At 55.6% G+C, this 21,739-nt stretch overlaps 1 protein-coding gene across 8 annotated transcripts in view; it reads left to right on the forward strand.

The window, feature by feature from the left end:
- The window catches only part of NFIX (nuclear factor I X), a 99,244-nt gene that overhangs the window by 23,317 nt on the left and 54,188 nt on the right, over positions 1-21,739 (forward strand). For 7 of the 8 annotated variants that reach the window (XM_047826448.1, XM_047826469.1, XM_047826466.1 and 4 more), the window contains exon 2: positions 4,971-5,502. In XM_047826448.1, the coding sequence (XP_047682404.1) occupies positions 4,971-5,502 (532 nt within the window). Of the gene's footprint in view, positions 1-3,505; positions 3,950-4,970; positions 5,503-21,739 lie in introns of those variants that run through there. The other variant, XM_047826455.1, reaches the window with a different exon arrangement.

The following is a 21,739-nucleotide window of genomic DNA, read 5'->3' on the forward strand; positions in this document are numbered from 1 at the left end:
GGGTGCACGGTCTCTGAAGCTCTCAGCCCCGGCGGGAGGGGAGAAGGGAAGGAGGCTGAGTCTGGGACAGGTAATCTTCCAACAGAGCCTCCGCTCTCGTAACAAAAGGGGGACAGTCCCCTTTTGTCTGGGGCTCCTGAGGGGCGTGGCCAGGGCCTGGAACCACCACCAGTGGCAGGCAGGAGGAGGAGGCTGCAGGGGTAGGGGCACACCAAGTGTTTCTAATGGAACCCGAGTGATTCTTCTCTGTGTGTGCCCACAGGAGAGAGAGAGAGAGAGAGAGAGAGAGAGAGAGAGAGAGACCTTCTCCCCTCCCTCTCCAAGAGTTAGGAATACCCTGGCCCCTGGCCGCTCTTCCAGTAAACTCTCCCTCACACCGCAGACAGCGGGGCCCCGTGGGAACAGGGTGAGGGGAGAGCACACCCTGGGGATCCACTCTGCCCACCTTCAAGGTTACAGCAACTGGCAGGAGAAGGACAATTGGCGATTGTTCTCCTTCCGTGTTACTCCCCTGGGAAGGGCCTGTTGCTTCTCCTGTTAAGGGATCATTGAGGGGGCGCAGTGGGCCCTGTGTGGATCCCTGAGGCTCTACTGAGACGCTCCACTGGCCCTCCTGGGCCTCTTCTATGTCCAGTCTCTCTGCCACGCCATCGACCTTTGACCCCTCCATCCATCCAGGAGTGAATCATGGATCTTGTCCTATTTCCTTAACTTCCACGTGGATCCTTCCACCTGCCATCTCCCCCTCACCCACCCAGCCGTACCAGCGGGATTCGGCTTCGGAATCAAGCCGTGTTCGGCACATCTCTTCCACTCGGCCCTGTGGTCTGTGAGACGGAATATGCCAGAATTCTCCAGGAGGCTCACGTTGGTCATATTCTGTGCGGTGTCCAATATTCAGTATAAATCAAAATACCCGGAAAAGACCCGCATGCCAAATATAAATTCACTTGTCATTTTTACCATCCCATCTTGACTTTGGAAAGATTGCTTTTCTCCAGGTGGAAAGGCAGCGTTTGGTATCTTATGCCACTCAGTTAACATCTTTGGCTGATCGGACTGAAGCTGGTTATTAACATGATGTTAATTATTGAACCCTACGCTAAGAGGCCCGTCCGCAACGACACCTGCCTCCTGCTCCGTCACCTCTGTTTCTCTTGGGGTCAGCTGTGGGCTCACTTCAGGCCGTTCGGGGACCTGGACTGGGGTCCCAGGTGCTGGCCAGCACCTTTCTCATTGTCAGGGTTCAGCGCCAGCCCAGGGCTGCATGTTTTGCCTTGGCACACCCCAGGCGCTCTTCCGGGAACCTTTCTGCCAGCATAAAGGCCATTGAGCACAGGGTTTCAGATGGGGAAGAAAGGGGCACGAGTGAGCAGTGACCTTTTTTCTGCTGCCAGCTGAGGGCTGAGCCTCGCCTGGGGAGAGGGGAGCTGTAGGGACAGTTCTGAGCGGGATCAGTCTCTCCATGTCTGTTTGTGAACTCCTCTGCTCGGCCTCTCATAACTGTTTCCTCCTTACCGCCTCTCCAAGGCCTACGGCAGGCCGCTCAGTAGCCCCTCGTAGAGACAGCCCTGTGGAGATGGCTCTCCTGGCCTCCCTCTCCCGTGCCCACCTTCCTGCCTGGTCCTGCCTGGCTTGGAAGGGCGGGAGGGGGGGGGGCGGGGGGGGCGGGGAGGGCTCTTCTCTGTGATTTGGTTTCCCCAAAGTTGCCCTCCCTTTCCTGCTAGAGCCCTTTCCTCTCTGTTGTTTCCTTTCTTAGCTTTTCCCCTCTCACATCGGTTTCTTTCTGTATGCTCCTGCACCTTGCTCCGTAGGGTTCGGGCCCCTTAGCCTGAACTGAACTGGGGGCTAGGGGAGTGCCGTCCCTGCTCCAGCCAAGAAACCCCAGACGCGGATCAAGTGGACGGACGGGGCAGGGCTAGAGACGGCAAAGAATGAAGCTCCTGGGGCTTGGGGGGAGGCATCATCGTAAGACTCTGTGACTGTTCGGAAGCAGTGTCCATCTTCCTGCCTTTGTCACTTCTCCCTGGGATTGGCTGTTGTGTTTGTGGCTGCATGTAGTGCTTGTCAGCGGAGTGCTGTGACAGGAGGCTATTTTAATAAACTGTTGCAGCTTCCCCGAGCCGAGCTGCATTGCGTTGGCATCCCTCGTCACCGCTAATGGAGCGTGCGTGGCTGGGTGTGGGCTGAGGGAGGCGGTCGAGCTCGCTGGGGGCCTGGGGGTGGGGGTGCACCTCGTCTGGGAGTGCTCCTGCCGGCGGCAGCCGGGCCCCGGGGAGGAAGGGGTGGCCGCACCCTGGGCGCCAGGTCCCTGCCCTGGAAGTGCGGCTGGCATGGACACTTTCCGAGCTCTCTTTCTTCTTCTCTTTCTATTCATAGCACCGCAGGCTCGCGGGTCTGGCCAGGGAGGAAAACTTCCACTCGCCCCTGTGCGCTCCATAAATAAAAAAAGAAATAGAACCAGAAAGAGAGTGTGAGGGCCTGAGAGAAAGAGACTGAAACCAAAACACAGAGAAGGCGCAGCTGCTCTCCCCAAGGCCTTCTGGGGCGCCCGCCCGAGCCAGGCCTTTATTTATTTCTTTTTCTGGCTTAAAAAAAGAAAAAAAAAAATCCGTGTCTTCCTCAATCCTGGTCCCCCCAGCCCTACCCCCCCACTCCGAATTTGCTGGCTGGCTGCTGCCAAATGGACCCGAGTGGGAGCCTGGAATGAAAAATTCATAACTGCTGGACTTTGCTTGTTCATTAGACGTGAACTTGTCGATTGGGCAAATTGTTTTTGGTCTCCAACTGCCGGGGGCTCTCCCCACCCTCCCGGCTCGCCTGGTTCCCTCCTCCCCTTGGACACAGCCATTGGCTGCTCGAGGATGTCTCATTGCCAAATAGGTGGATCCTTCTCTCTCCCTCTCTCTCTCCCTCTCTCTCTCTCTCTCTCTCTTCCTTCCCCCCCTTTTTACTGGCTTTGGCACAGGCAAATGGATGGGGATTGAGCATGAAAGGGAGAGAGAGGGAGTTTGAGAGAGAAAAGCAAAAAAAAAAAATATATATATATATATATATCCAAAATCCAACCAGCACACACACGCACACACACACACACACACACACACACACACACACCACACTCGCACACACTTACACACACAGCACCATCCCATCCACGTCCTCCCTCGCTCTCTCCCTCTTTCTCTTCTTTCCTCCCTCCCTCCCTTACTCCCTCTCTCTCTTTTGCACGCGTCTGCCAGCGACGGTCTGCAGCCGGTCCGAACTCGTCCTCTTCCCCGGGAATCTGCGAGCTCCCCCTTTGCCTGTGATCAGGCTCAGAGGCGGAGGGAGGCGGCAGAAGTTTACATCCCTGTGCCGCTGCCAAAGCCGAAAGCCTTTTTCTTCAGCTGCCGCCTTCCCCCTCCTGGTTTTTGTTTTTGTTTTGTTTTGCACGGGGTGGGGGGGGGGTGGAGTGGGGTGGGGGGTGGGGTAGGGTGTGCTGTGTGTTGGGGGTGGTGATTGGGAGGTAGGTTTTGATTTTGAAATTTTGCATATTTTCCTTCTCTCTCTTTTTTCTTAAACTGAAAGAGGATGCACAGGAGGCGAAATTGAACATTTTTTTTTTGTTGGCTTTTGTTTACCTGGCGTGTGTGGCAACCGGCTCGCTCCCTCTCTCTGCTTGCTATCCCTGACCTTTCTTTCTTTTTGCTCCTTTTCAAAAAAAATATTAATTTCCCCCTTCTGTGCAATGGAGCGTGGAGGGGGGAGGAGGGGGAAGGGTTTGAGAATCCACCCAAGCCCGGCCCCTATTCCCCAGAACACCAATAATAACCCCCTTTAAAACATTTACCTTCCTCCCCTGCTCCTCCCCCTCCCCCCTCCCCCCACCCGCCCCCAACTCACAACTCTGTTGAGTCCAGAAGCTCAGAATCGGGCGTTGGGCTTTGCCGGGTGCTTCAGATCAATGGTAATTATTTAATTTTTTCCAGTTTTATTTTTGTAAACAGAAATCAATTATTATTTAAACTTCAAACAAGCAAACAAGCAAAAAAAAAAAAAAACCAAAAAAAAAAAAAAAACCAAAAAGCGAGAGCCCAGCCCTCTGTCACCTGAGTGGGAAAGAGGGTGAAGGGGTCAGTGGGGAAGGGGCTGCAGGACGCCCCACGAGGCTTTTAACCCTAATGTGGCCGAGGCAACCACCTTATTTGTGCTAACAAGAAGTGTTTTGTTCCTTATTACCGTGATTAACATTAGTATCGGTGTCGGTAACAAAGCTGAAATCACATATTTAGGATTTAGATCTGATTAAAAAAAAAAATGCTGGGGTGGATGTTCCAATTGGAGCAGGAGAAAAGGGAATGAAAACAGCGTGGGGAGGGGACAGCCAAATCCGGTTCCTCGCTGGCTCCTGGATGTCATGTTCTCTCTTTTTGGGGGTGGCCAAAAATCGACCGGTGTCGGGACACGAGGCGGCCCCCGCGCGCCTCGTCTGTGCGTCCACGGGAGTCCGCGCAGACCCGGACGCCGCGCCACCGGGGCGAGCTGACGGGAGTTTGCGGCTGCGATAGACCATGGAGATGTCATGGGCGCGACAGAGCCTGGCGGGGATACCAGCAGCGTGTGTGTGTGGACGGCAACGTTGTCTGTGCGCGCGTGTGTGTGAGTGAGTGAGGGAGAGAGAGAGAGAGAGAGAGAGAGAGAGAGAATAGGTGTGTGCTCAGGCTCTGGGTGCCTCTGTCTGGCTGCTGGGGCTGAGATGGGAGCGAGCGGCTGGCTCGGCTGGCGGTGGCTCCAGACCACACTTTCGTAGAACAATCAGGAGAGAAAATTGTCGTGGGAGGGGGGGAGGAGGAGGAGGAGGAGGCGGCGATTTTTTTCTTGTGCCCCCCTTCTAACGCTTCTTTTCTCCTTTTCTCTTTCCCCCTCACCCCGTCTTCCCCTCCTCCCGTCCTCCCTCGCCCCGCATGCTCCCGGCTTGCCGCCTGCAGGATGAGTTCCACCCGTTCATCGAGGCGCTGCTGCCTCACGTCCGCGCCTTCTCCTACACCTGGTTCAACCTGCAGGCGCGGAAGCGCAAGTACTTCAAGAAGCACGAGAAGCGGATGTCGAAGGACGAGGAGCGGGCGGTGAAGGACGAGCTGCTGGGCGAGAAGCCCGAGATCAAGCAGAAGTGGGCATCCCGGCTGCTGGCCAAGCTGCGCAAAGACATCCGGCCCGAGTTCCGAGAGGACTTTGTGCTGACCATCACGGGCAAGAAGCCCCCCTGCTGCGTGCTCTCCAACCCCGACCAGAAGGGCAAGATCCGGCGGATTGACTGCCTGCGCCAGGCCGACAAGGTGTGGCGGCTGGACCTGGTCATGGTGATTTTGTTTAAGGGGATCCCCCTGGAAAGTACTGATGGGGAGCGGCTCTACAAGTCGCCCCAGTGCTCGAACCCCGGCCTCTGCGTCCAGCCACATCACATTGGAGTCACAATCAAAGAACTGGATCTTTATCTGGCTTACTTTGTCCACACTCCAGGTAGGTCACTTCCAACCCCCCTCACCGCCCCCCCCATTTTATTTTACTCGCTGGCGTTTGTTTTGTGTACGGTTCCTCTTCTTTCCGAGGGATGCAGGCGGTAGGCCTCACGAGTGCGCCTGTCCTGCCCAGGGCTGCAGCGCGTCTGATGTTCCCTGTTCCCTTCTTCCGTTTCCCTCCACGCTCTCCATGCTCCCTCTTTTGCTCCCTTGCCACGTTGTTACCTGCGGGGTTGTCGGCCGGCCGGCTCTGTCTTTGGAGGACTCATCTTACCCCAAAGGCGCTGCAGGTCTCAGGACTGGGGCCAGGCTGCCCCAGAATTATCCACCAGGGTGAGAGTTGGTGATGAACACTACTGCACACAGACAAAAATCACTCGTTGCTCAGATTTAAAATGAGTCAGAAGAGGCACCGGGAGCCAGGTGCTGGCTTGCCTGCGGCTTCCCCGCAAGTCCTGGGGAAAAGAGGGATTTGGCACAAGCCGGGTGGGCAGCGGTTCGGTGGAGAGAGGGGCGTGTAAAAGCCCGGGTTATGAGCCAGAATGAATAGGAAAGAGGAGAGAAGGCAGAGGTGGGCAGATTCTGGGGCCCAGATGCCCAGTCCGGAGCCGGAGCCGGAGCCGTTTGGGCTGGGATCGTTGGGATTTGACTGTGGGAGAGTAGGAAAGTCATTTGACTCCACAGAGAGTGAAAAGGCGCGTGAGATTCCTTCCGCTCTCCCCTCCGAGGTGTGCCGGCTGAAGTGGGGAGACCCCAGGATGGATGCCCGCGGCCCCCACCCCTCTGCTGGGAAGCGGAGAGGCAGTCCCCAGCACAGGCATGTCGGGGAGTGGCATAGTTGCAGCAGTGGTCTGAAAGGAACAAACAATCCAAAAACTCTGTAAATTTCCCTTTTCCTTTTGTGTTCCAAGCAGTTCCACTTCCCCGCTTTGCTTTTCCAGTTTTGCCCAGCATTTTGGGTCGGGGTGGTTCAGTTCTCTTCCTCCGTTCCTTCCCCCCACCCTTTCCCTTTCTATAATTTCTTTCCGCTTTTGTTTTCTTACAAATTGAAACAGAGATGGCTGGTTAATTTTTAGCCTCCACTCAGCTACGCCCAATTTACTGCCGCCTTTGAAACCTAAACGGGCGGCACTCTGTGATTAAGCAAGGCAGAAGTGTGTTTACATTATGCCCAACCAACTTGTAATGAGAGGGCTACCAAACCTTTTTCTGTGTGTGTGTGTGTGTGTGTGTGTGTGTGTGTGTGTGTGTGTGTCTTCCTTCCTGTTCATTCATAAAAAAGAAAAGCAACTCACTTTTCTGCTGTGGTCACTCCCTTGCCTGTTTGGGAAGTTGGGAGGAGTCGTATGACTTAATCCAGAAATGAAATTTTGGGGAACTTTTAGCATTGCGTCGGGAAAGTAACTTCCGCTAGGATCAGCACTGAGGGTTTCTATGTTGGCGAACTCTGGGGATGCAAAGGTGGTATTTGAGGCCTCTCTCCTTACTCACGCTCTCTCTCATTCTGAGAGGTGGCTTTGATAGTTTGTTGGAGGCAGTGGACATCCCTCCCTCCGTGGATGTTTCTAGGCTTGCACTTGGCCCGGTGTGACCATCGTGACCCCTCATGAAGAATGACCAACTGCCAGTCCTCTCCTCTGCTCGCCCTTTTTCTTTCTGGAAATGAGACTGAAGAAACAAAATTTAAAGTTATCCTCTCATTCTCTGTCTCTACAGCAAGTCGGAGTGGGGAGGGTGTGTGCCTGGTAGTGCTGAAGGGAGCTTGGGGGAGGCTTGGAGCCTTGAGTTTGTGTCTGTCGGATAGATCCTCTGCAAGGGCATTCTGTACCTTCTGATTTTAGAACTAGGGCCGCTGAGATGGAAATCAATACTCACCTCTCTCTGGCTTCCTCCTACCCTGCTCTCTAGCTAGATCCCTGTAGCTGAGCTGTTTCCCTGGACTCTTTTATTTTAGGCCAAATTCTTTTTTTTTTAATTTTTTTTAACATTTATTTATTTTTGAGACAGAGAGAGAGAGAGAGCATGAACAGGGGAGGGTCAGAGAAAGAGGGAGACACAGAATCTGAAACAGGCTCCAGGCTCTGAGCTGTCAGCACAGAGCCCGACGCGGGGCTCGAACCCACGGACTGCGAGAGCATGCCCTGAGCCGAAGTCGGCCGCTTAACCGACTGAGCCACCCAGGCGCCCCTATTTTAGGCCAAATTCTTGACGGCTGCCAGCATGAGGCTAAGGTAGGATGAAGTGTGTGTGAGGAAGGAGACCGTTCCTGGCCAGCCTCCTGGCTCCTGGACTAACCAGGCAGGTGTCTGTCGTGAGAAAGGAGGCATCCCCGCCCGCCCCCGAGCTATAATGAGATCATTTGCCCAGGAATATGAGTGAATTCATTGCCCCATCGAATGCGGCCGTGGCCATTTCTGTCCCGGCTGAGGTCCAGTTCCTTGATAAAAGCTGAGTGGAGAACTGGGGATATTTCACAAGAATTCGTCTATACTCTAGCTTCCTGGACTCCAGATAGTTTCGACGAAGGTAGGATTTCTTGCTGGAATCGCTTTAATTCACATGTGCCTTACTGAAGGGGTAGGGGTGAATCGGTGCATCATGGGCCTTGGGTAGATGGTCTCAAGATAGTGAGGTGCAGCCACAGCCTTCTTCTCCGCAAGCCACCCCAGTTGGCTAGAAAATGTCTTCTTCTGGCCGAGCCCTCAAACAGCATGGATCTGACAGCACAGCCTTCTCCTGCCCATGCTCCCCCCCCACCCCACCCCTGGACATGCTCAGCAGGGTGCCCCTTGCTCCTTCCTCCTGGTGTAAACCAGGAGTAGGGGCTAGGGTGGCAAGGTCTCAGATGAGAGTTGCTTTGGATTCTTAAAGTACGTTTCTTCCCCTAAGACTGGGTTGAAGGACGCAGTCTGGGCCGAGCTGACGGTGCCGGGTTTGGTGACAAGTGAACTTGACACGGTGGTAAGCATGGGGGCGTTGCTTTACCTCCAAGTGCCATCATCATCCATGGCCCTCGTGTGTTTTTGTTTTGCCCCACTTGAAGCTTCGAGAGGTGGCATGGCTGGGGAGGAAATAAAGGACGTGTGTGCGTGTGTGCGTGTGCGTGTGCGTGTGTGTGTGTGTGTGTGTGTGTGTGTGTGTGTGTGTGTCGGGAGCTCCACTCCCAGAGCGTGGGGTCCAAAAGACCGCCCAGGGTGTGTTAGGGCCTCTTGAACGTGGCCTTCCTGCTGGGAAGGAATCTTGCCATGCGTTTGTCCCATTCGGGAGGGGAGGTTGAGGCAGAGTGGGGTCAGAGAACCCGGCCATGGGGAGTAGTGGTGCGTTCCCGGTGATGTCCTTCCATCCAAAGAGGTTGCCCGAAGGCAGGTGGTTGGAGATATAGGGGAGCGTGGGTCTAGGAGGCCTCTGCTTGTGTGTGAGGAAGGATGGCTGAGCTGGTCCAGAAGTGCTGCTGGGCTATCTCCAGAGCTGCTTCTGCAGGGCTCTGAAGGTGATCTGGTATCTTCGGACCTGCCCTAACCTAGGCTTCGGTCCTAGAAAATGGAAAAATCTGGGGCGCCCGTCTGACTCAGCCTGTAGAGCATGTGACTCTTGATCTTGGGGTTGTGAATTTGAGCCCACAACGAGTGTAGAGATTCCTTAAAAGTTAAAAAAGAGTCTGAAAGTAATAAAAAGCTTCACCGAATGGAAATGTCAGCTTCTCCCCGTCGGATTCCTCTGACAGGCCCCAGTGGAAGCCCGTGAAGTCCAGATACTCGGGTGGTGATTCTTTTCTTATCTCGGCTGGTTCACGATGGAGAAATGCACATGTGGAAGGAACCCCCATCACCAGTGCCGGTAGTTGCTGACTGACTTACGGTCAGGCTCCACTCACTCATCCATACCCCCCACTGCCCACCCACGCTGGGTTGTTTAGAAGAAAACCCAGGCATTGTAGCTTTTCATCTGTAAATATATCTGTGCGTGTCTCTAAAGATGAGGAGTCTTGAAGAACGCAACCACGCTATCACTATACCTAAAAATAATCAACCGTTTCTTCAGCATGGTCAGGCTAGTCAGCGTTCACATTTCCCTAATTATCTCCCAGTTTTGTTTGTCTGGGTCAGGATCAGAATCAAAATCAGAATCAGGTGCACACAGGGGCGCCTTGCTGGCTCCGCTGGTGGAGCATGGGGCTCTTGATCTCCGGGTCGTGAGTTCAAGCCCCATGCTGGGTGTAGCGCTTACTTAAAAGAAAAAAAAGAAAGGAAGGAAGGAAGAAAATCAGGTGCACGCATTGCGACGGGTCGATATGTCTTTCAGACTCACGATCTCTAGGCGGTCCTCCTCCACCTTGGTTTCTTTTCTGGCAGTTTTTGGGTTGTTGCTGTTGAAGGAAGTGGGTCATTTGTCCTGTAGGGTTTCTCCATCTGGACTCTGCAGACTGTGCTCCCCTGGGTTGTTTGTGCAACACTCTGAAAGGAGATTCTGCCTCCCTCCTCGCCTCCGGGTCCTGGGACGGCCGGACCTTACCTGTCACAGGAAATGGATTAGCACCTAAGGATTTGTCTAAGTGAACTTTTTCAAGTGCACGGTCACCCTTCTCAGGTGTAAGAGTTCCCTGGTTTTGCTCTCTGCTTCAGAGCTCGGGGCTTTGCAGTGAGTGCTGGTTTTCAGGTCCGAGGGAGGACTCTTCCTCTGGGCCCTTCCATGGTGGTACAGGGCATCGTTCGGCCATGTTAGCCCTGCCAAGATACAGATGATGCCAGCGATGCCCCTAAGCCTTTGCTGGACCCTCGGCCCATCTGGTGGCTCTGGTGGCAGTGCATGGGAGAGACCACAGGAGCGCCAGCCGCCTTCCTGGGGGACTGGCCCCTAGCGCGGCCTCTGGGCCACCTCACCCACTGCCTCTTTTTTCAAGGCCCAGAAATGCCACTGGTCTGCGTCGTTGAGGCAGCACCATCTGGTACCAGGGCTGGCGTAGACTGCAGGGCCCAGGAACCAGATTCGTAAGACTCGCGAGAGGCGCGGATCATCTTTTAACCCAACGTAAGGTCCCCTTTAGAACATCCTGGAGGAGGTGTCACTGTTGTTCAAAGGTCAGCTTTGGCCACTGTAAAATTCTTCCGTTCGTCCAACCCAGAGAACGGTTAGAGGGTTGCAGCTAGCCTGTAAAGATACCAGCACAGAGCAGGCAGGTGGCGGATCACCGCTGCTGGCTGTCCTTGCTGTTGTTAGGATCTCATGAGCCCAAGGCTGCCTCCCTGTCGCCTTTACCTGTCAGTCTCACTTCTGTCAGGGGACAGCTCAGCTGAGCGCTGAGTTTTCTGGGACACGGCAGCCTCTCGGATGCCGAAGCCTGCTCTCGTGGTTCCTTTCCACCCTTCTCCCCAGGAAGCTGTCCTTTCTCCAGGCCCAACGTTGCCAGTCCCTCACGCCTCCCACACTGGATGCAGCTCCTCGAGCCCTTGCCATTTTGGTCACCACTTCCTGGAGGCCCTCTTAAACTGGAGCATTTGGTATGGGACACAGAAACGCCAGGCGCGATCCGGTCCCGTGGTCGCTGCGGGATTTGCAGGGCCTTCCGGCTACGTAATGTGTGGGGCCCGGCGCGAAACGAAAAGTGTGGGGCTCCTAGTTCAGAGTGATGAGGGACTGCGACGGGACGACAGTGAGAGCGTTAAGACCAAGCACGGGGTGCGTGTGACTGTCCGGGTCGCACACCTGTGAAGCCGGCCCGGGCCGCCTGTGCTCTGTTAATGTGACATGGGATGCCTTGCTTGGTGGGGTGGAAGGGTGACGGGGCTCAGGCTAGCCTCAAGAAGGGGATGTGGCCCCAAAGAGGAGATGAGAAATGCCCAGTCAGGCGAGCTGTTGCCTACAGGCCTGGGACAGTCCTTTGGCTTGGTCTCCTTCTAGGACTCCCCTGACCATCTGCTCGTGTCACCTTTGTCCACAGCCTGTCTGCTCAACCAGTCGGGTCCACGCTGGTTGCGATGCACAGGGGTTCTCGGTGGAGTGCTCACTCTGCTGGCCGAGTTGGAAGCTATAGCTCAAGGGAAAAAAAGAATCACCCTCGTCTGAGCTTGAACCAGCGCTGTGGGCTGTGAACAAGCCAGAGGGGACCTGGACGCCCCGAGCATGGGGACCAGCTGTGCTCCACCACCCACCCAGAGGAAACGGGGCCGCTCTGCAGCAGGAGGGCCGGGGTCCAGACACGCGGAAGGACTTCCTGAGGGTTCAGTTTACTTCTTGGCATTGCTGGAGGGTGGTCGAATTTCCTTTATTCACGAAACACGCGCTGGGTGAACCTACTGTGAGCGAGGCCGGTCTAAGAATGAGAGACTCCCGCATTCGGCTGGCAGGGTTTGGGTGAGGGCCTTGTAGTGACTTCTAGAAGATGCGGTCCCGTGGGCGTTGAGTGTGCAGTGATCCGTGCGGGGAGGGAGGGAAGACCCGTTGGGGCTTCACCAGGGGCCGTGAAGAGGGAGGCAGGGCCCATCTCTGCCGCTTTCTAGTGCTGCAGAGACCTGGGGTGCCAAGGAAGGGTTGGCCAGAGGGCCGTGCCATGGTCCCCCTCTGTTCTGGTGTCCGCAGCAGCTGTGTGGAGAGGACACAGCTGAGCATCCCCTTTTCTGCCCAAGGGAGAGGGTGGCTCCCTCCCCACCCCTTTTTCTCTTTGCCCCATCAGTCCCACCCCCCACCCCTGTCTCAGGAGCTGCCACGCTTCAGTTATCTTATCCTTCAGTGTCCGATTCAGAAGTCCTTTCAAAGGCCCCAGCCGTGTCAGCGCGGTGCTCGCACAAAAGGCCTCTTTGATTTCTTGTTTGTTTTCATTTGCCAGTGGAGGGGGAGGGGGCTGGAGAGAAAGAGCTTCTGGGTTTTAAAATTTTTATTTGGGTTGCTTCATTCTCAGAGGGGCCGGGTCCCTGGAACTCCTTTCTGAGTTGGGGGCTCGAGGCGATGGGCGGTCTTCTGGGCTGACGCAGGAAGTGGGGGCTGCCCCCACCAAGCAAGAGGGGGAAGCGTGGGGGTTCAGGATGTAGTCGTTGGTTCACCTCGGGCCTGTGCTAGGCCAGAGGGTCGGAAGGGGCAGGTCAGAACCTACTGCTTGGGTAGGGAAAGGTCCGACGTGCCGGGGACCGAAGTACATTCCCCTGGTAGCCACGTCCCCTGTAGAGGCCTTTGTCACAGCTGTAGGATTGGAGTGGTCCTGAACCTTGACTTTGCCGTTTTCCCTTTATCGTCCCAGATTCTGCTGTTTCCCTCTCGGTTGGATGGGAAGGGAGCGGGGGCCCTTCTAGCCTGCGGACTCCTTGGAAATCCTGTACATACAGACTGGCCTCCCCACTGTCTGTCAGGGCGCGAAGTAGAGGGGGGACCGGTCTACCCAGCAGCCTGGTGTCCTGTGGGGCGAGGCCTGGGACAAGCCCCTGTCTTCGCAGGCTTGCTCTCTCACCTCCCCCCCCCCCCCGGCCCTCCCCTTACCTCTTGCCTCTCTCCGTGAGGGTTTTTGAGACCGCTGCAGCGCGGGTGCCCCTCCCAGGGCACAAGGCCCATGGCTCGCGGAGGACTTTGAGGACAGGGGGCTGAGGCCGAAAGGAGCCGGAGGGCCTCCCTCGCCAGCAGTCTGGGACCAGAGGCACCCAGACCGATGCCCGTCGGGGTGCCTGCTTCAAGCACACGTGGGTGCGTCCCAACATACAGTAAGAAGAGGGGCAGCCCATGGGTTGTCATGCCTGTGTGGAGGCCCGACTGCCGCGGCTCAGAAGGGAGCGCCGAGAGTGAGTGTTGGGCAGGTGGTCACGGGCGTCAGCAACAGGGAAGCGTGCCCACTGGGTGAGGGGGCTCCGCAGGGCCTGGTTGGCAGACGGGAGGAGGAGGCTGGGGGGCTGAGAGATAGATAAATATAGCTGATGGCATTTCTGATGATAGGTTTTTCTTGGCACCAAGGGCACCGTGGAAAACAGCACGACAAACGCCGGCCCCACAGGCCGCCGTCGCCATTTTAAGCATGTTGGAGCCGAGGGGTGGCTGGCGTTAGAAGAGGGTCCCAGCAGGCGGAGGGGCTGCGGCAGGGAGGTCTGGCTGGACTCTGCCTCGCCCCTCCCCCCAACCGGGTGCCTGTGTTTTTGCCTCTGTCCGGATGGCTATCTCATAACTGATTTTCTGGTCCTCTGGGGAGTACAAAAATATTTTGGGGTTGCTAACTGAAGGGGTACCCATTTGTTCGGGCTCCCGACAACTTCTTGTTCCCCGTCGATGCAGGGGCGGGGGCACACCCCTGCTCTCCATCCCCTTCTTTAATTCCATTTTTTCCACCGAAGGCCCCGTGTGGCTAAGGCATCGTGCCGAGTCCTGTCTGTGTGTTAACCACCCAAATTCTCACACCGATTCCGAGTTTGAATCTGTGCTCCTGGCCGCGTGTGTGTGTGTGTGTGTGTGTGTGCTCAGGTGACACACAGCGAGGGATCGGTGCAGTGGGGGATCAGTGAATCAGACCCGGGGGCCTGGGAGTCTTCCTGGAAGATAACCTGTTTGAACCCCATCTTGAAAGGACAGTGAGGAATTAGCTCGTTTTCGTCAGCTGGCTGAGCCTTTTCAGCCGCCCGAAGCTGATCCCCTTTCTCACAATGGTGGAGTGATATAGGCAGGGCAGGTATTATTATCCCCACTGTACAGAGAAGGGAACCCAAGTACAGAGATGTCACGGCACTGAGGTCACACGATGAGTTTCCAGCAGAAGGACCCCAGGATCCAGGTCATGGAGCACCTCAGCTGCCACCTGTGGGCCTTGCTGCTCCTTGAACTTCACGGGGATTGCTGGCCTTGGCAGAGTCTCAGAGGAGAAAGCTGTGCGGGTCCCCATGGTCTCCGTTGCTCTCTAGGAGCTGAGCCGGTGAGGCTGGAGCCTAGCCTGTGGCTCAGCTCAAGGGCTCCCCCAGCTGCTGAGCACGTGGGGTGGAGACAGTGATCGGGCACCTGGCCTGTCCTTGACACTGGCCTCCCCACCAGCTGGCCCCCTGCCTCTGACCCAAGAGGCAGCATGATACGGGTTGGGCCCACTGGATGCCTCCACCCTGCTGTGGCCAGCCCGGCTTCTTGGCACCTCTCCCTGGAGTGTGGGGAAGGGCAGGTAGAGTGGGCAGGAAGTCCAGGCCTGGGGCCAGGCCGCTCGGCTGGATCTTGGGATCCCTGATCCACGCCCTTTTCCTGGGAGTCTGCTTGGAACTGAAGTTTGAAATAAGAAAAATGAATGCAGTTGTCCCAATTAACCAGATGATGGCTGGGCGTTTTGCAGTAATCTGCCCTACATTGTCTTTTATGCTCCTTCACATAAACTCTCACGCTTACCCCTTTCTTAAAGTTTGAAAACTTTGGATCTGCGTACGTGAAAACTCTCCCAGCACGTGGAGGGGTTGGGTTATAGGAGAGGCTAGCCCATGCTAGAGATTTTCCTGTTTCCGTGGCTGGTAAGATAGGGACATAACCTCTTAACCACTGATAACAGCTCCTGTAGAGCAGAGTTTTCCAACCACGGCTCTCTCGGCCCTGGGGCCAGATCATTCTGTGTTGTGGAGACCGTCCTGTGCATTGCGGGGTGGTTAACAACATCTCTGGCCTCGACCTGCTAGATGTCAGTTGCGACGCTCCACCCCGGGTGTGACAACTGAGATACCTCAGGACATTTCCATGGGGAGAGGATTGCCCCAGCTGAGAGCCTCTGGCGTAGAAGAAACAGAGGGATTCAGGCAGAACATTGCCCGCCTTCACCCCTCGCCTCTCCCCTCAGTCGCATGGCAACAGAACCTCTGAGCCCTGGCTGTTCCCCTGTATGTCCTATGCCCTTTTCCCTTTCTGGGCAGCAGGACCCTGGGCTGAAGCCATCTGGGGGCTGCTCTCCCTCCTGGGAATCATGAGCCCATCTGAGAGTCTCCTACCGGATATCGCTCCTCATCGCTCACATCATGGTCTCTCCATGTGCTGAGGCCACTGATCTGGGGACTAGAAGAGGGGGCTCTGCTCTCCAGTTGACCCAGGCCTATGTGGCGAGCCAGCGGCTCCGTCAGGCCCATCCCAGACCCCAGAGAGCAGCAGACATTTGTTTCTGCAGCGTGGGATGCAGAGACCAGAAGTGTCGCCTGAGCCTCAGCACTACTCTTTTTAAATGATGTATTTGATTTTTTTTTATTACAGTAGTAAAACACGCTCTTTCTAAAAAATTCAAACAATAGAGAAATGAGAGAGACAGACAAGCTCCCCAAATAACCCTCCTGAGCCAGAGAGAAACTCACTTCTCAGGTCTGTGTAAGTTCTTCTCATTTCTTTTCATTAATTCCCGTATCAAATAACTTTTAAATATGGAGATATCTATTTTAAGAGCAGATGGTATGTTTGGGCTAATTGAACCGGGTCCAGGGAGTGCCACTGTGGTCTTAACTTTTCCCATTCCCTGCCCGTTCCAGCAATGTGTCCCCCATCACCCCAGGTGCAGAGCCGGTATCTGTCCTCTTTGACCCCTCCCCCGCCAGGTGACAGTTTCTGCTTATCCTTCCGGGAGCATGATGACCAGCAGGATGTACGTTGGTATCTGAGCAGCCAGGATCCTGCTGTGGGCATTTCTGCTGGCAGTATAACACCGATGGTGGAAGTCAGGGCCTGAGGCCCAGCCCCTGCTGAGCACCACCCCGCCAAAGGCTCAGCCACCATGGGGGTTGGGGTGTGGCAGGGGCACTGAGGGAAGGAGGGGCAGATGAGAAGTGGCCTGCTTGGCTGTGCCCCGCTTGGCCCCGGCCTCTCCTCTCTGGAGCCAGCTTCCCAGCTCCTTCCTAGAGGGCCAGAGTGATCCTCTGTGTGGGGTAGACTCTTCAAGTAGCCTGGCATCCTGGAGGCTTTTCTGGACCCTCCAGTCTCCTTCCAGGGTTGGTGGTGGCTGCTGCCTTTTTCCTTTCTTAAAGGAAAGGGGGTGAAATGTCCCTCAGCCTTCCAGGATTTATCCCATCATAATTCTTTGTGTTGGGCTTAAAGATATGGCAGAGAGGAGAGTGTCCTCTCCAGGCCAGGGGCAGGGACAAGACTGGAAGGAATCTGGAGAGAGCTTTGCGGCTGGGTCAGCCGGTCTAGGGGAAGCTGCAGATGACAGCCGGGAGTAGGGTGACACCTGGTGACTCTTCTGGACTGGGCAGAGTGTGCAGAGAGATCAGGAGATCCCCGGAGGTGGCCTGCAGGAGGCTGACTGAGTGCAGCCTTTGAGGAGTGTGTCCTCATTATATCCCCATTAGCGCATAATTATTATATAATGGGTGTTATTGCATAATGGCAGTTATATAACACGTGGCCCAGAATACGGGGTGTGTGTGTGTGTGTGTGTGTGTGTGTGTGTGTGTGTAATAAGTGTATATTCTCTGGCTATAAATAGCTGCCAGCCCTGCACCGAATCTGTGGTCACACCAGAGGCACCTTATAAATACCCAGCAGTGGGCTATAAATTTCTGAGTGGTGACGTAGGCAGACATGATACCTAGTTAGGAGGTGGTGGGAGGGACTTTCAGCCCCACCCGGCCACATGACATCATTGTTTCCATAGTAATAAGAACGCTCCCTGGGGGACCAAGCAAAGAGAGGCCTTTAAAGGGAGGAGGCAAATGGATAGGAAGCTGGGTGGGGGTGCTTTGCCTGGGGCTGACCAGGGTGGGACCCCCTGGGCAGAGGGCTGCCGGAGTAAGACAGGCCATCTCCCCGCAGGTATAGGAAACGCCGGGGCAGGAAACTCCATTTTCTTTCGTCTCTTCTTCAGAGGGTTTCAGGGCGCCTCCTTGTGTGGCAGGTTGTGCTGACTCTGCTGCCTGTTAGCGAGAGAGCCGGGGGAGCCACATGGTCTCTCCATCCTTCCCTCTCCCAGGTGACCTCTTCGTGGCTCTGGGGCCACTCGCTGAAGGGGAGTTGAACAGGGGCAAGCCAGGGCTCTGCACCCCAGTCATATCCTCCACGGGGCGGGACTGCTTCCCCTACCAGAGGTTTTAGGCCAATTTTGGCCTTAGTAATATAAGAAATATGTGAACAATTTGGAGCGCATCTCAGCGAGCCTTGTGGAAGTCATGGCACTGGGAGATGGCGCCCGGGAAGAAAGAGGAGACACGGAAAGTGTTTGGCCCCAGAAGAAGCCAGGGGGTGGGATGCAATCTATTTATGTGTCTGAGACGTAGTAGTTTCGTACTGGGTGGCGAAGAGCTACTCTTCGAGTTCCTGAGGGTAGAGGAAGAGATCCGTTTGCTGGCAGGTGGTGGGATTGAGGTTAGCTGGGAGGAAGGAAGGATGAGTGACCAACTTGTCACAGTATGACCGGTAGTTTTCTGATTTCAGCACTAAAGGTCCCTTGTCCCAGGAAATCCTTTTGTCCCTTGCAAACCAGGACGGCTGGTCATCCTAGAACAATGGTTTTCAACCAGGGGTGAGTTTGCCCTCCAGGGATCCTTTGGCAATGTCCGTGGACACTTTTGGTTGTCACAGCCAGGGGAGGATGATGCTCACAGGCATCTAGTGAGTCGAGGCCAGGGCGCAGGGTAGTCGATAGTCCCTCAACAAGGAATCGTCTGGCTCCAAATGTCACTAGTGGTGAGACGGAGAAGCCCTGTGTTGCGGGGGGTGTGGTAAGCAGAGCTTCTGGGTCTCCTCAAGACCTCCCTTGCCTAGCAGAGAGCCCCTTACTTACCCCGCCTCCTCCCTGCGTTTCTTGCAGCTCTATTTTTTTGTGCTTTGATTGGTTATGTGCAGGGTTCTGGGGCCCGGAGGCTTTTTTCTAGGGAATCCTGGGGCTTCTGAGAGGGTCCTTCCCCCTCTCAAAGCTCAGAGGCTTTTGCAGCTAAGACCGTGCTGAGCATGAGGCCTGCTAGGCAGCATGGCACTGGTGTGGATCTTTTGCTTGTTACTAAAAAATAATAAAAATGGAAAAGCCATTAAATAGCCGTCCCTGGTTGCCTACCAAAGAGTTCCCGAGAGGCAAAACCTGCCTGCTTCCCTCGCCTTTCAGGCAAGCTCTTCCCGTGTAGGCCTGAGCAGGCCACCGTGGCTGCCGGCCCTAGGGGTCCCCTGAGTGTACCAGTCCCAGGGCAAGAGCTTGTTTCCACAAAAGCCCACTCCCAGACCCGGCAACGAGGGCAGGACTCTGCCACTCAAATGGGACACTTTGCAAATGGGACAGATGAGGAAGCTCTGAATCCTATTCTGGTATGTGGGGTTCACAGAAATCTGGTTTACCTGATGTCATTGGTGGCAGATTGAACATTTTGCCTTCATGCGTGAAAGGTAATCACGAGAGTATATAGCACTTTCTCTCTCACCTGTGTTTCGTGCCTGTTTCGTTCACTGCCCGGCTGTGGCCTGCCTGGCGCCCTCTGGCCCTGATCACATGCATAGTGTGGCCAATTAGGTCATTGTTTCTGCCGGGAGGGGGCCCACAGACGATGGCCAATATGGTGGTTCGGTGGTCTCGTCTGCACCGGGTAGCTGGCCAGAGCAGGAGGATCAGCTGGGCTGCAGGCTGCCCCTTATGTGTGTTGAGCTCAACTTTTGAGTTTGGACTTGGGATCGAGATAGCTAATGAGCACGGGCTGGGGAGGCAGGGCCCACAAGTCTGTAAGCAAGGCCCTGCCTGCTGTGCCACGGGGAACTCTGTGGGGAGCAGTGCTGGCTCCAAGCACAAAGGCCGCTGCTCCACGGAGGAGTAATCTTCAGGGTATTGCCAGCCCGAGAATATGGCCAAATGAGAGGCCCCTGCCCCGAGGATGGGCCAGATTTCTCTCACTTATTTATGGTATTGTGGTTTATGAAGCGGGCCCGGCACACGGATCTCTGGGCACAGTTTCAAATCCAAACATTTCTTTTAAATTAAACAACACATGCAGTCTCTCTGTCTCTCTGTCTCTCTCTCTCTCTCTCTCTCTCTCTCTCTCTCTCTCTCTCACACACACACACACACACACACACACGCACGCACGCACGCACACACACACCCGGTCTGTTCAAGCCGTGCTGCTGCCCAGGAGTATTCAGCCACGTGGGTCAGTAACTGAGGATGATGATTCTGAAGCCACCATTTAATATTAGATTTTGTAACTCAGAGATTCATTAATATAATTACTCAGATGCCAGCCTGGCTTGGCAAGGTCTCTTGAATTGTGTTCCTCTCCGACAAAGCGCTCTGGCTGCAGGGATGCCCCTGGTGTGCCAGAGCCCCACTCACTGGTTTGCGGACTGTGGGCAGAGGCATGTGTTGGCCTCCTTGGCACACCCTCTCTGGGAGAGGCTGGGCGATCCCATGGTGGCAAGTCCTGCCTTGATGTGTCTCATTAGGAGACGGGCACCTCTGGAGAGTCTGCCGGCAGAAGTGAACAGTCAGCTGGGCGAGGCCCCATTTGAATGCAAGTTTGACCCGGGCTCGGCGGGTGGCCGGGTAATTTTGCTCCCCTGGGACACTTTGCGCTCATTTCGTAGGTTTTTCTCGCTAGGCTAGAATCTTGGAACTAAGACTGTGTTGTATCTGCCTTTACATCGGTCTCTTGCCCAGTGTGTAGCTTTGTACAACCCCCAAACCCATTTTGAATATTGAATTACCTTCAGATGGGAAGTAGCCGACTGCCTATCCTTGAGATGACACAAAGGCACCGAATGGCATACAAATCAGAGAAGGGGCTGATGAAGGAAGGGACTGAAGGCAGGGGAGAGTGGCCGGTGTGCTAAGCAGCCATCACGAGGGGAGCATTCTGACAGATGAGGAGTGGTAGAAGCTTCTGGAAGGACAGCGGCAGGCAAGTGAGAAGCTGTGGGTTAGTGGGTTGAAAGGGGTTCGGTTTCTCAAAAAATGTATATATATTTTTTTTGCTTTATGGCCATTGACATATCAAGAAGATAGGGAAAGAGCAGCTCTCTTCCTGGCCCCCTCCTTCCCCTGGCCCTTTGTTAGAGGGGCCCCTCTGGGTGGGCCACCGGCCCTGGTTCGGCCGGCCCGCGCTCTCTGGCCTTCCCTCTGTCTCTCTGGCTGGCCCTGCGGGACCAGAAGGGGCGACCCCCCCTCCTGGCCTTGCGGCAAGCACATGGTCCCCTGAGCCTGTGGCCTCTGCAGAGGCAGCCTGCGGGGCTGCCGAGCTCACCCGTGACAGGATCTCCTCCCGTGTCAGATCCTCTCCCCCCCTGCTAACCTCGTAGATGCCCTGCAACGTAGGCTGGGAGGCTGCGGGCCCGGAGCATCCGCTCCCGCTGGCGTGGAGCTCAGGCATCCGAAGTGTTTGCCTTTTGCTCTCCCCCTCGCCCCCCCTCCTCTTGCTTCAGAAGCCCTGGCCTCCAGGCCCCTGTGTGGAGGCAGACTCGTGGCTGCTGTTCCAGCCCTGTCTTCGGGAAGACCCCTCTGGCCTTGGCCTCCCCGGCCGAAGATGACCGCCGTCCCCCAGCTGGTACCTGTGCTCCCGGCTCTGATGGCTGGATTTGGTTCTTAACGATAAATTATTAAAGGAATGTGAACAGTCTCTCGCACAGTGGCACACGCACAGTCACCTTTCTGGGCCAATCCCAACGTCTCTTCCGCCGCTGCTGCCCCTTTGCTGGCCTCAGACCTCAGAGTGGGTCCCATTCGTTTTCGAGGTAATTCCCAGCTCTTCCCCCTCCGCCTGAAGACTCTCCAGCCAGCTGCTTCCTCCTTTCCCTGAGCCTCTTTCCTCAGGCCCCACGCGCCTGCCCGATACATTCTAGGAGGCCCCTTTCCCCTCCAGAGTCCCCCTTGTCCAGAGGAGTGGCCCCCTGCCCGGTCTCGGGGGTGGGGCAGGTGGGAGTACGGCGTGCTGCGGTGTGGCAGCGGTTTGGGGGTGTCACGCTCCTCCTTGATCTGTGTCGTTTGGCCTAGTGTCCACGTGAGCCTGAAAGTTTCATGTGAACACCGACGGACCCGCAGTGCTGTGGTTTCCCATTGCCTCGTTATGTTCTTCTATGATGTGGGGGGCGGTCACCTACATACAGTCTCTCATCCATCCGCTGCTTTAAAAAAAAGATATTTTCCCGATTCTAAGACTCGTGCACATTCATCATAAAAACACCACATAAGCACAAAGTCTAGAGGGGTCAACAATTATCAACATTCTGGGGCGCCTGGGTGGCTCGGTCGGTCAAGCGTCCGCCTTTGGCTCAGGTCATGATCTCGCGGTTCGTGGGTCCGAGCCCCGCGTCGGGCTCTGTGCTGACGGCTCAGAGCCTGGAGCCTGCTTCCGATT

Source organism: Prionailurus viverrinus, chromosome A2, assembly GCF_022837055.1.
Source record: "Prionailurus viverrinus isolate Anna chromosome A2, UM_Priviv_1.0, whole genome shotgun sequence".
NCBI lineage: Eukaryota > Metazoa > Chordata > Mammalia > Carnivora > Felidae > Prionailurus > Prionailurus viverrinus.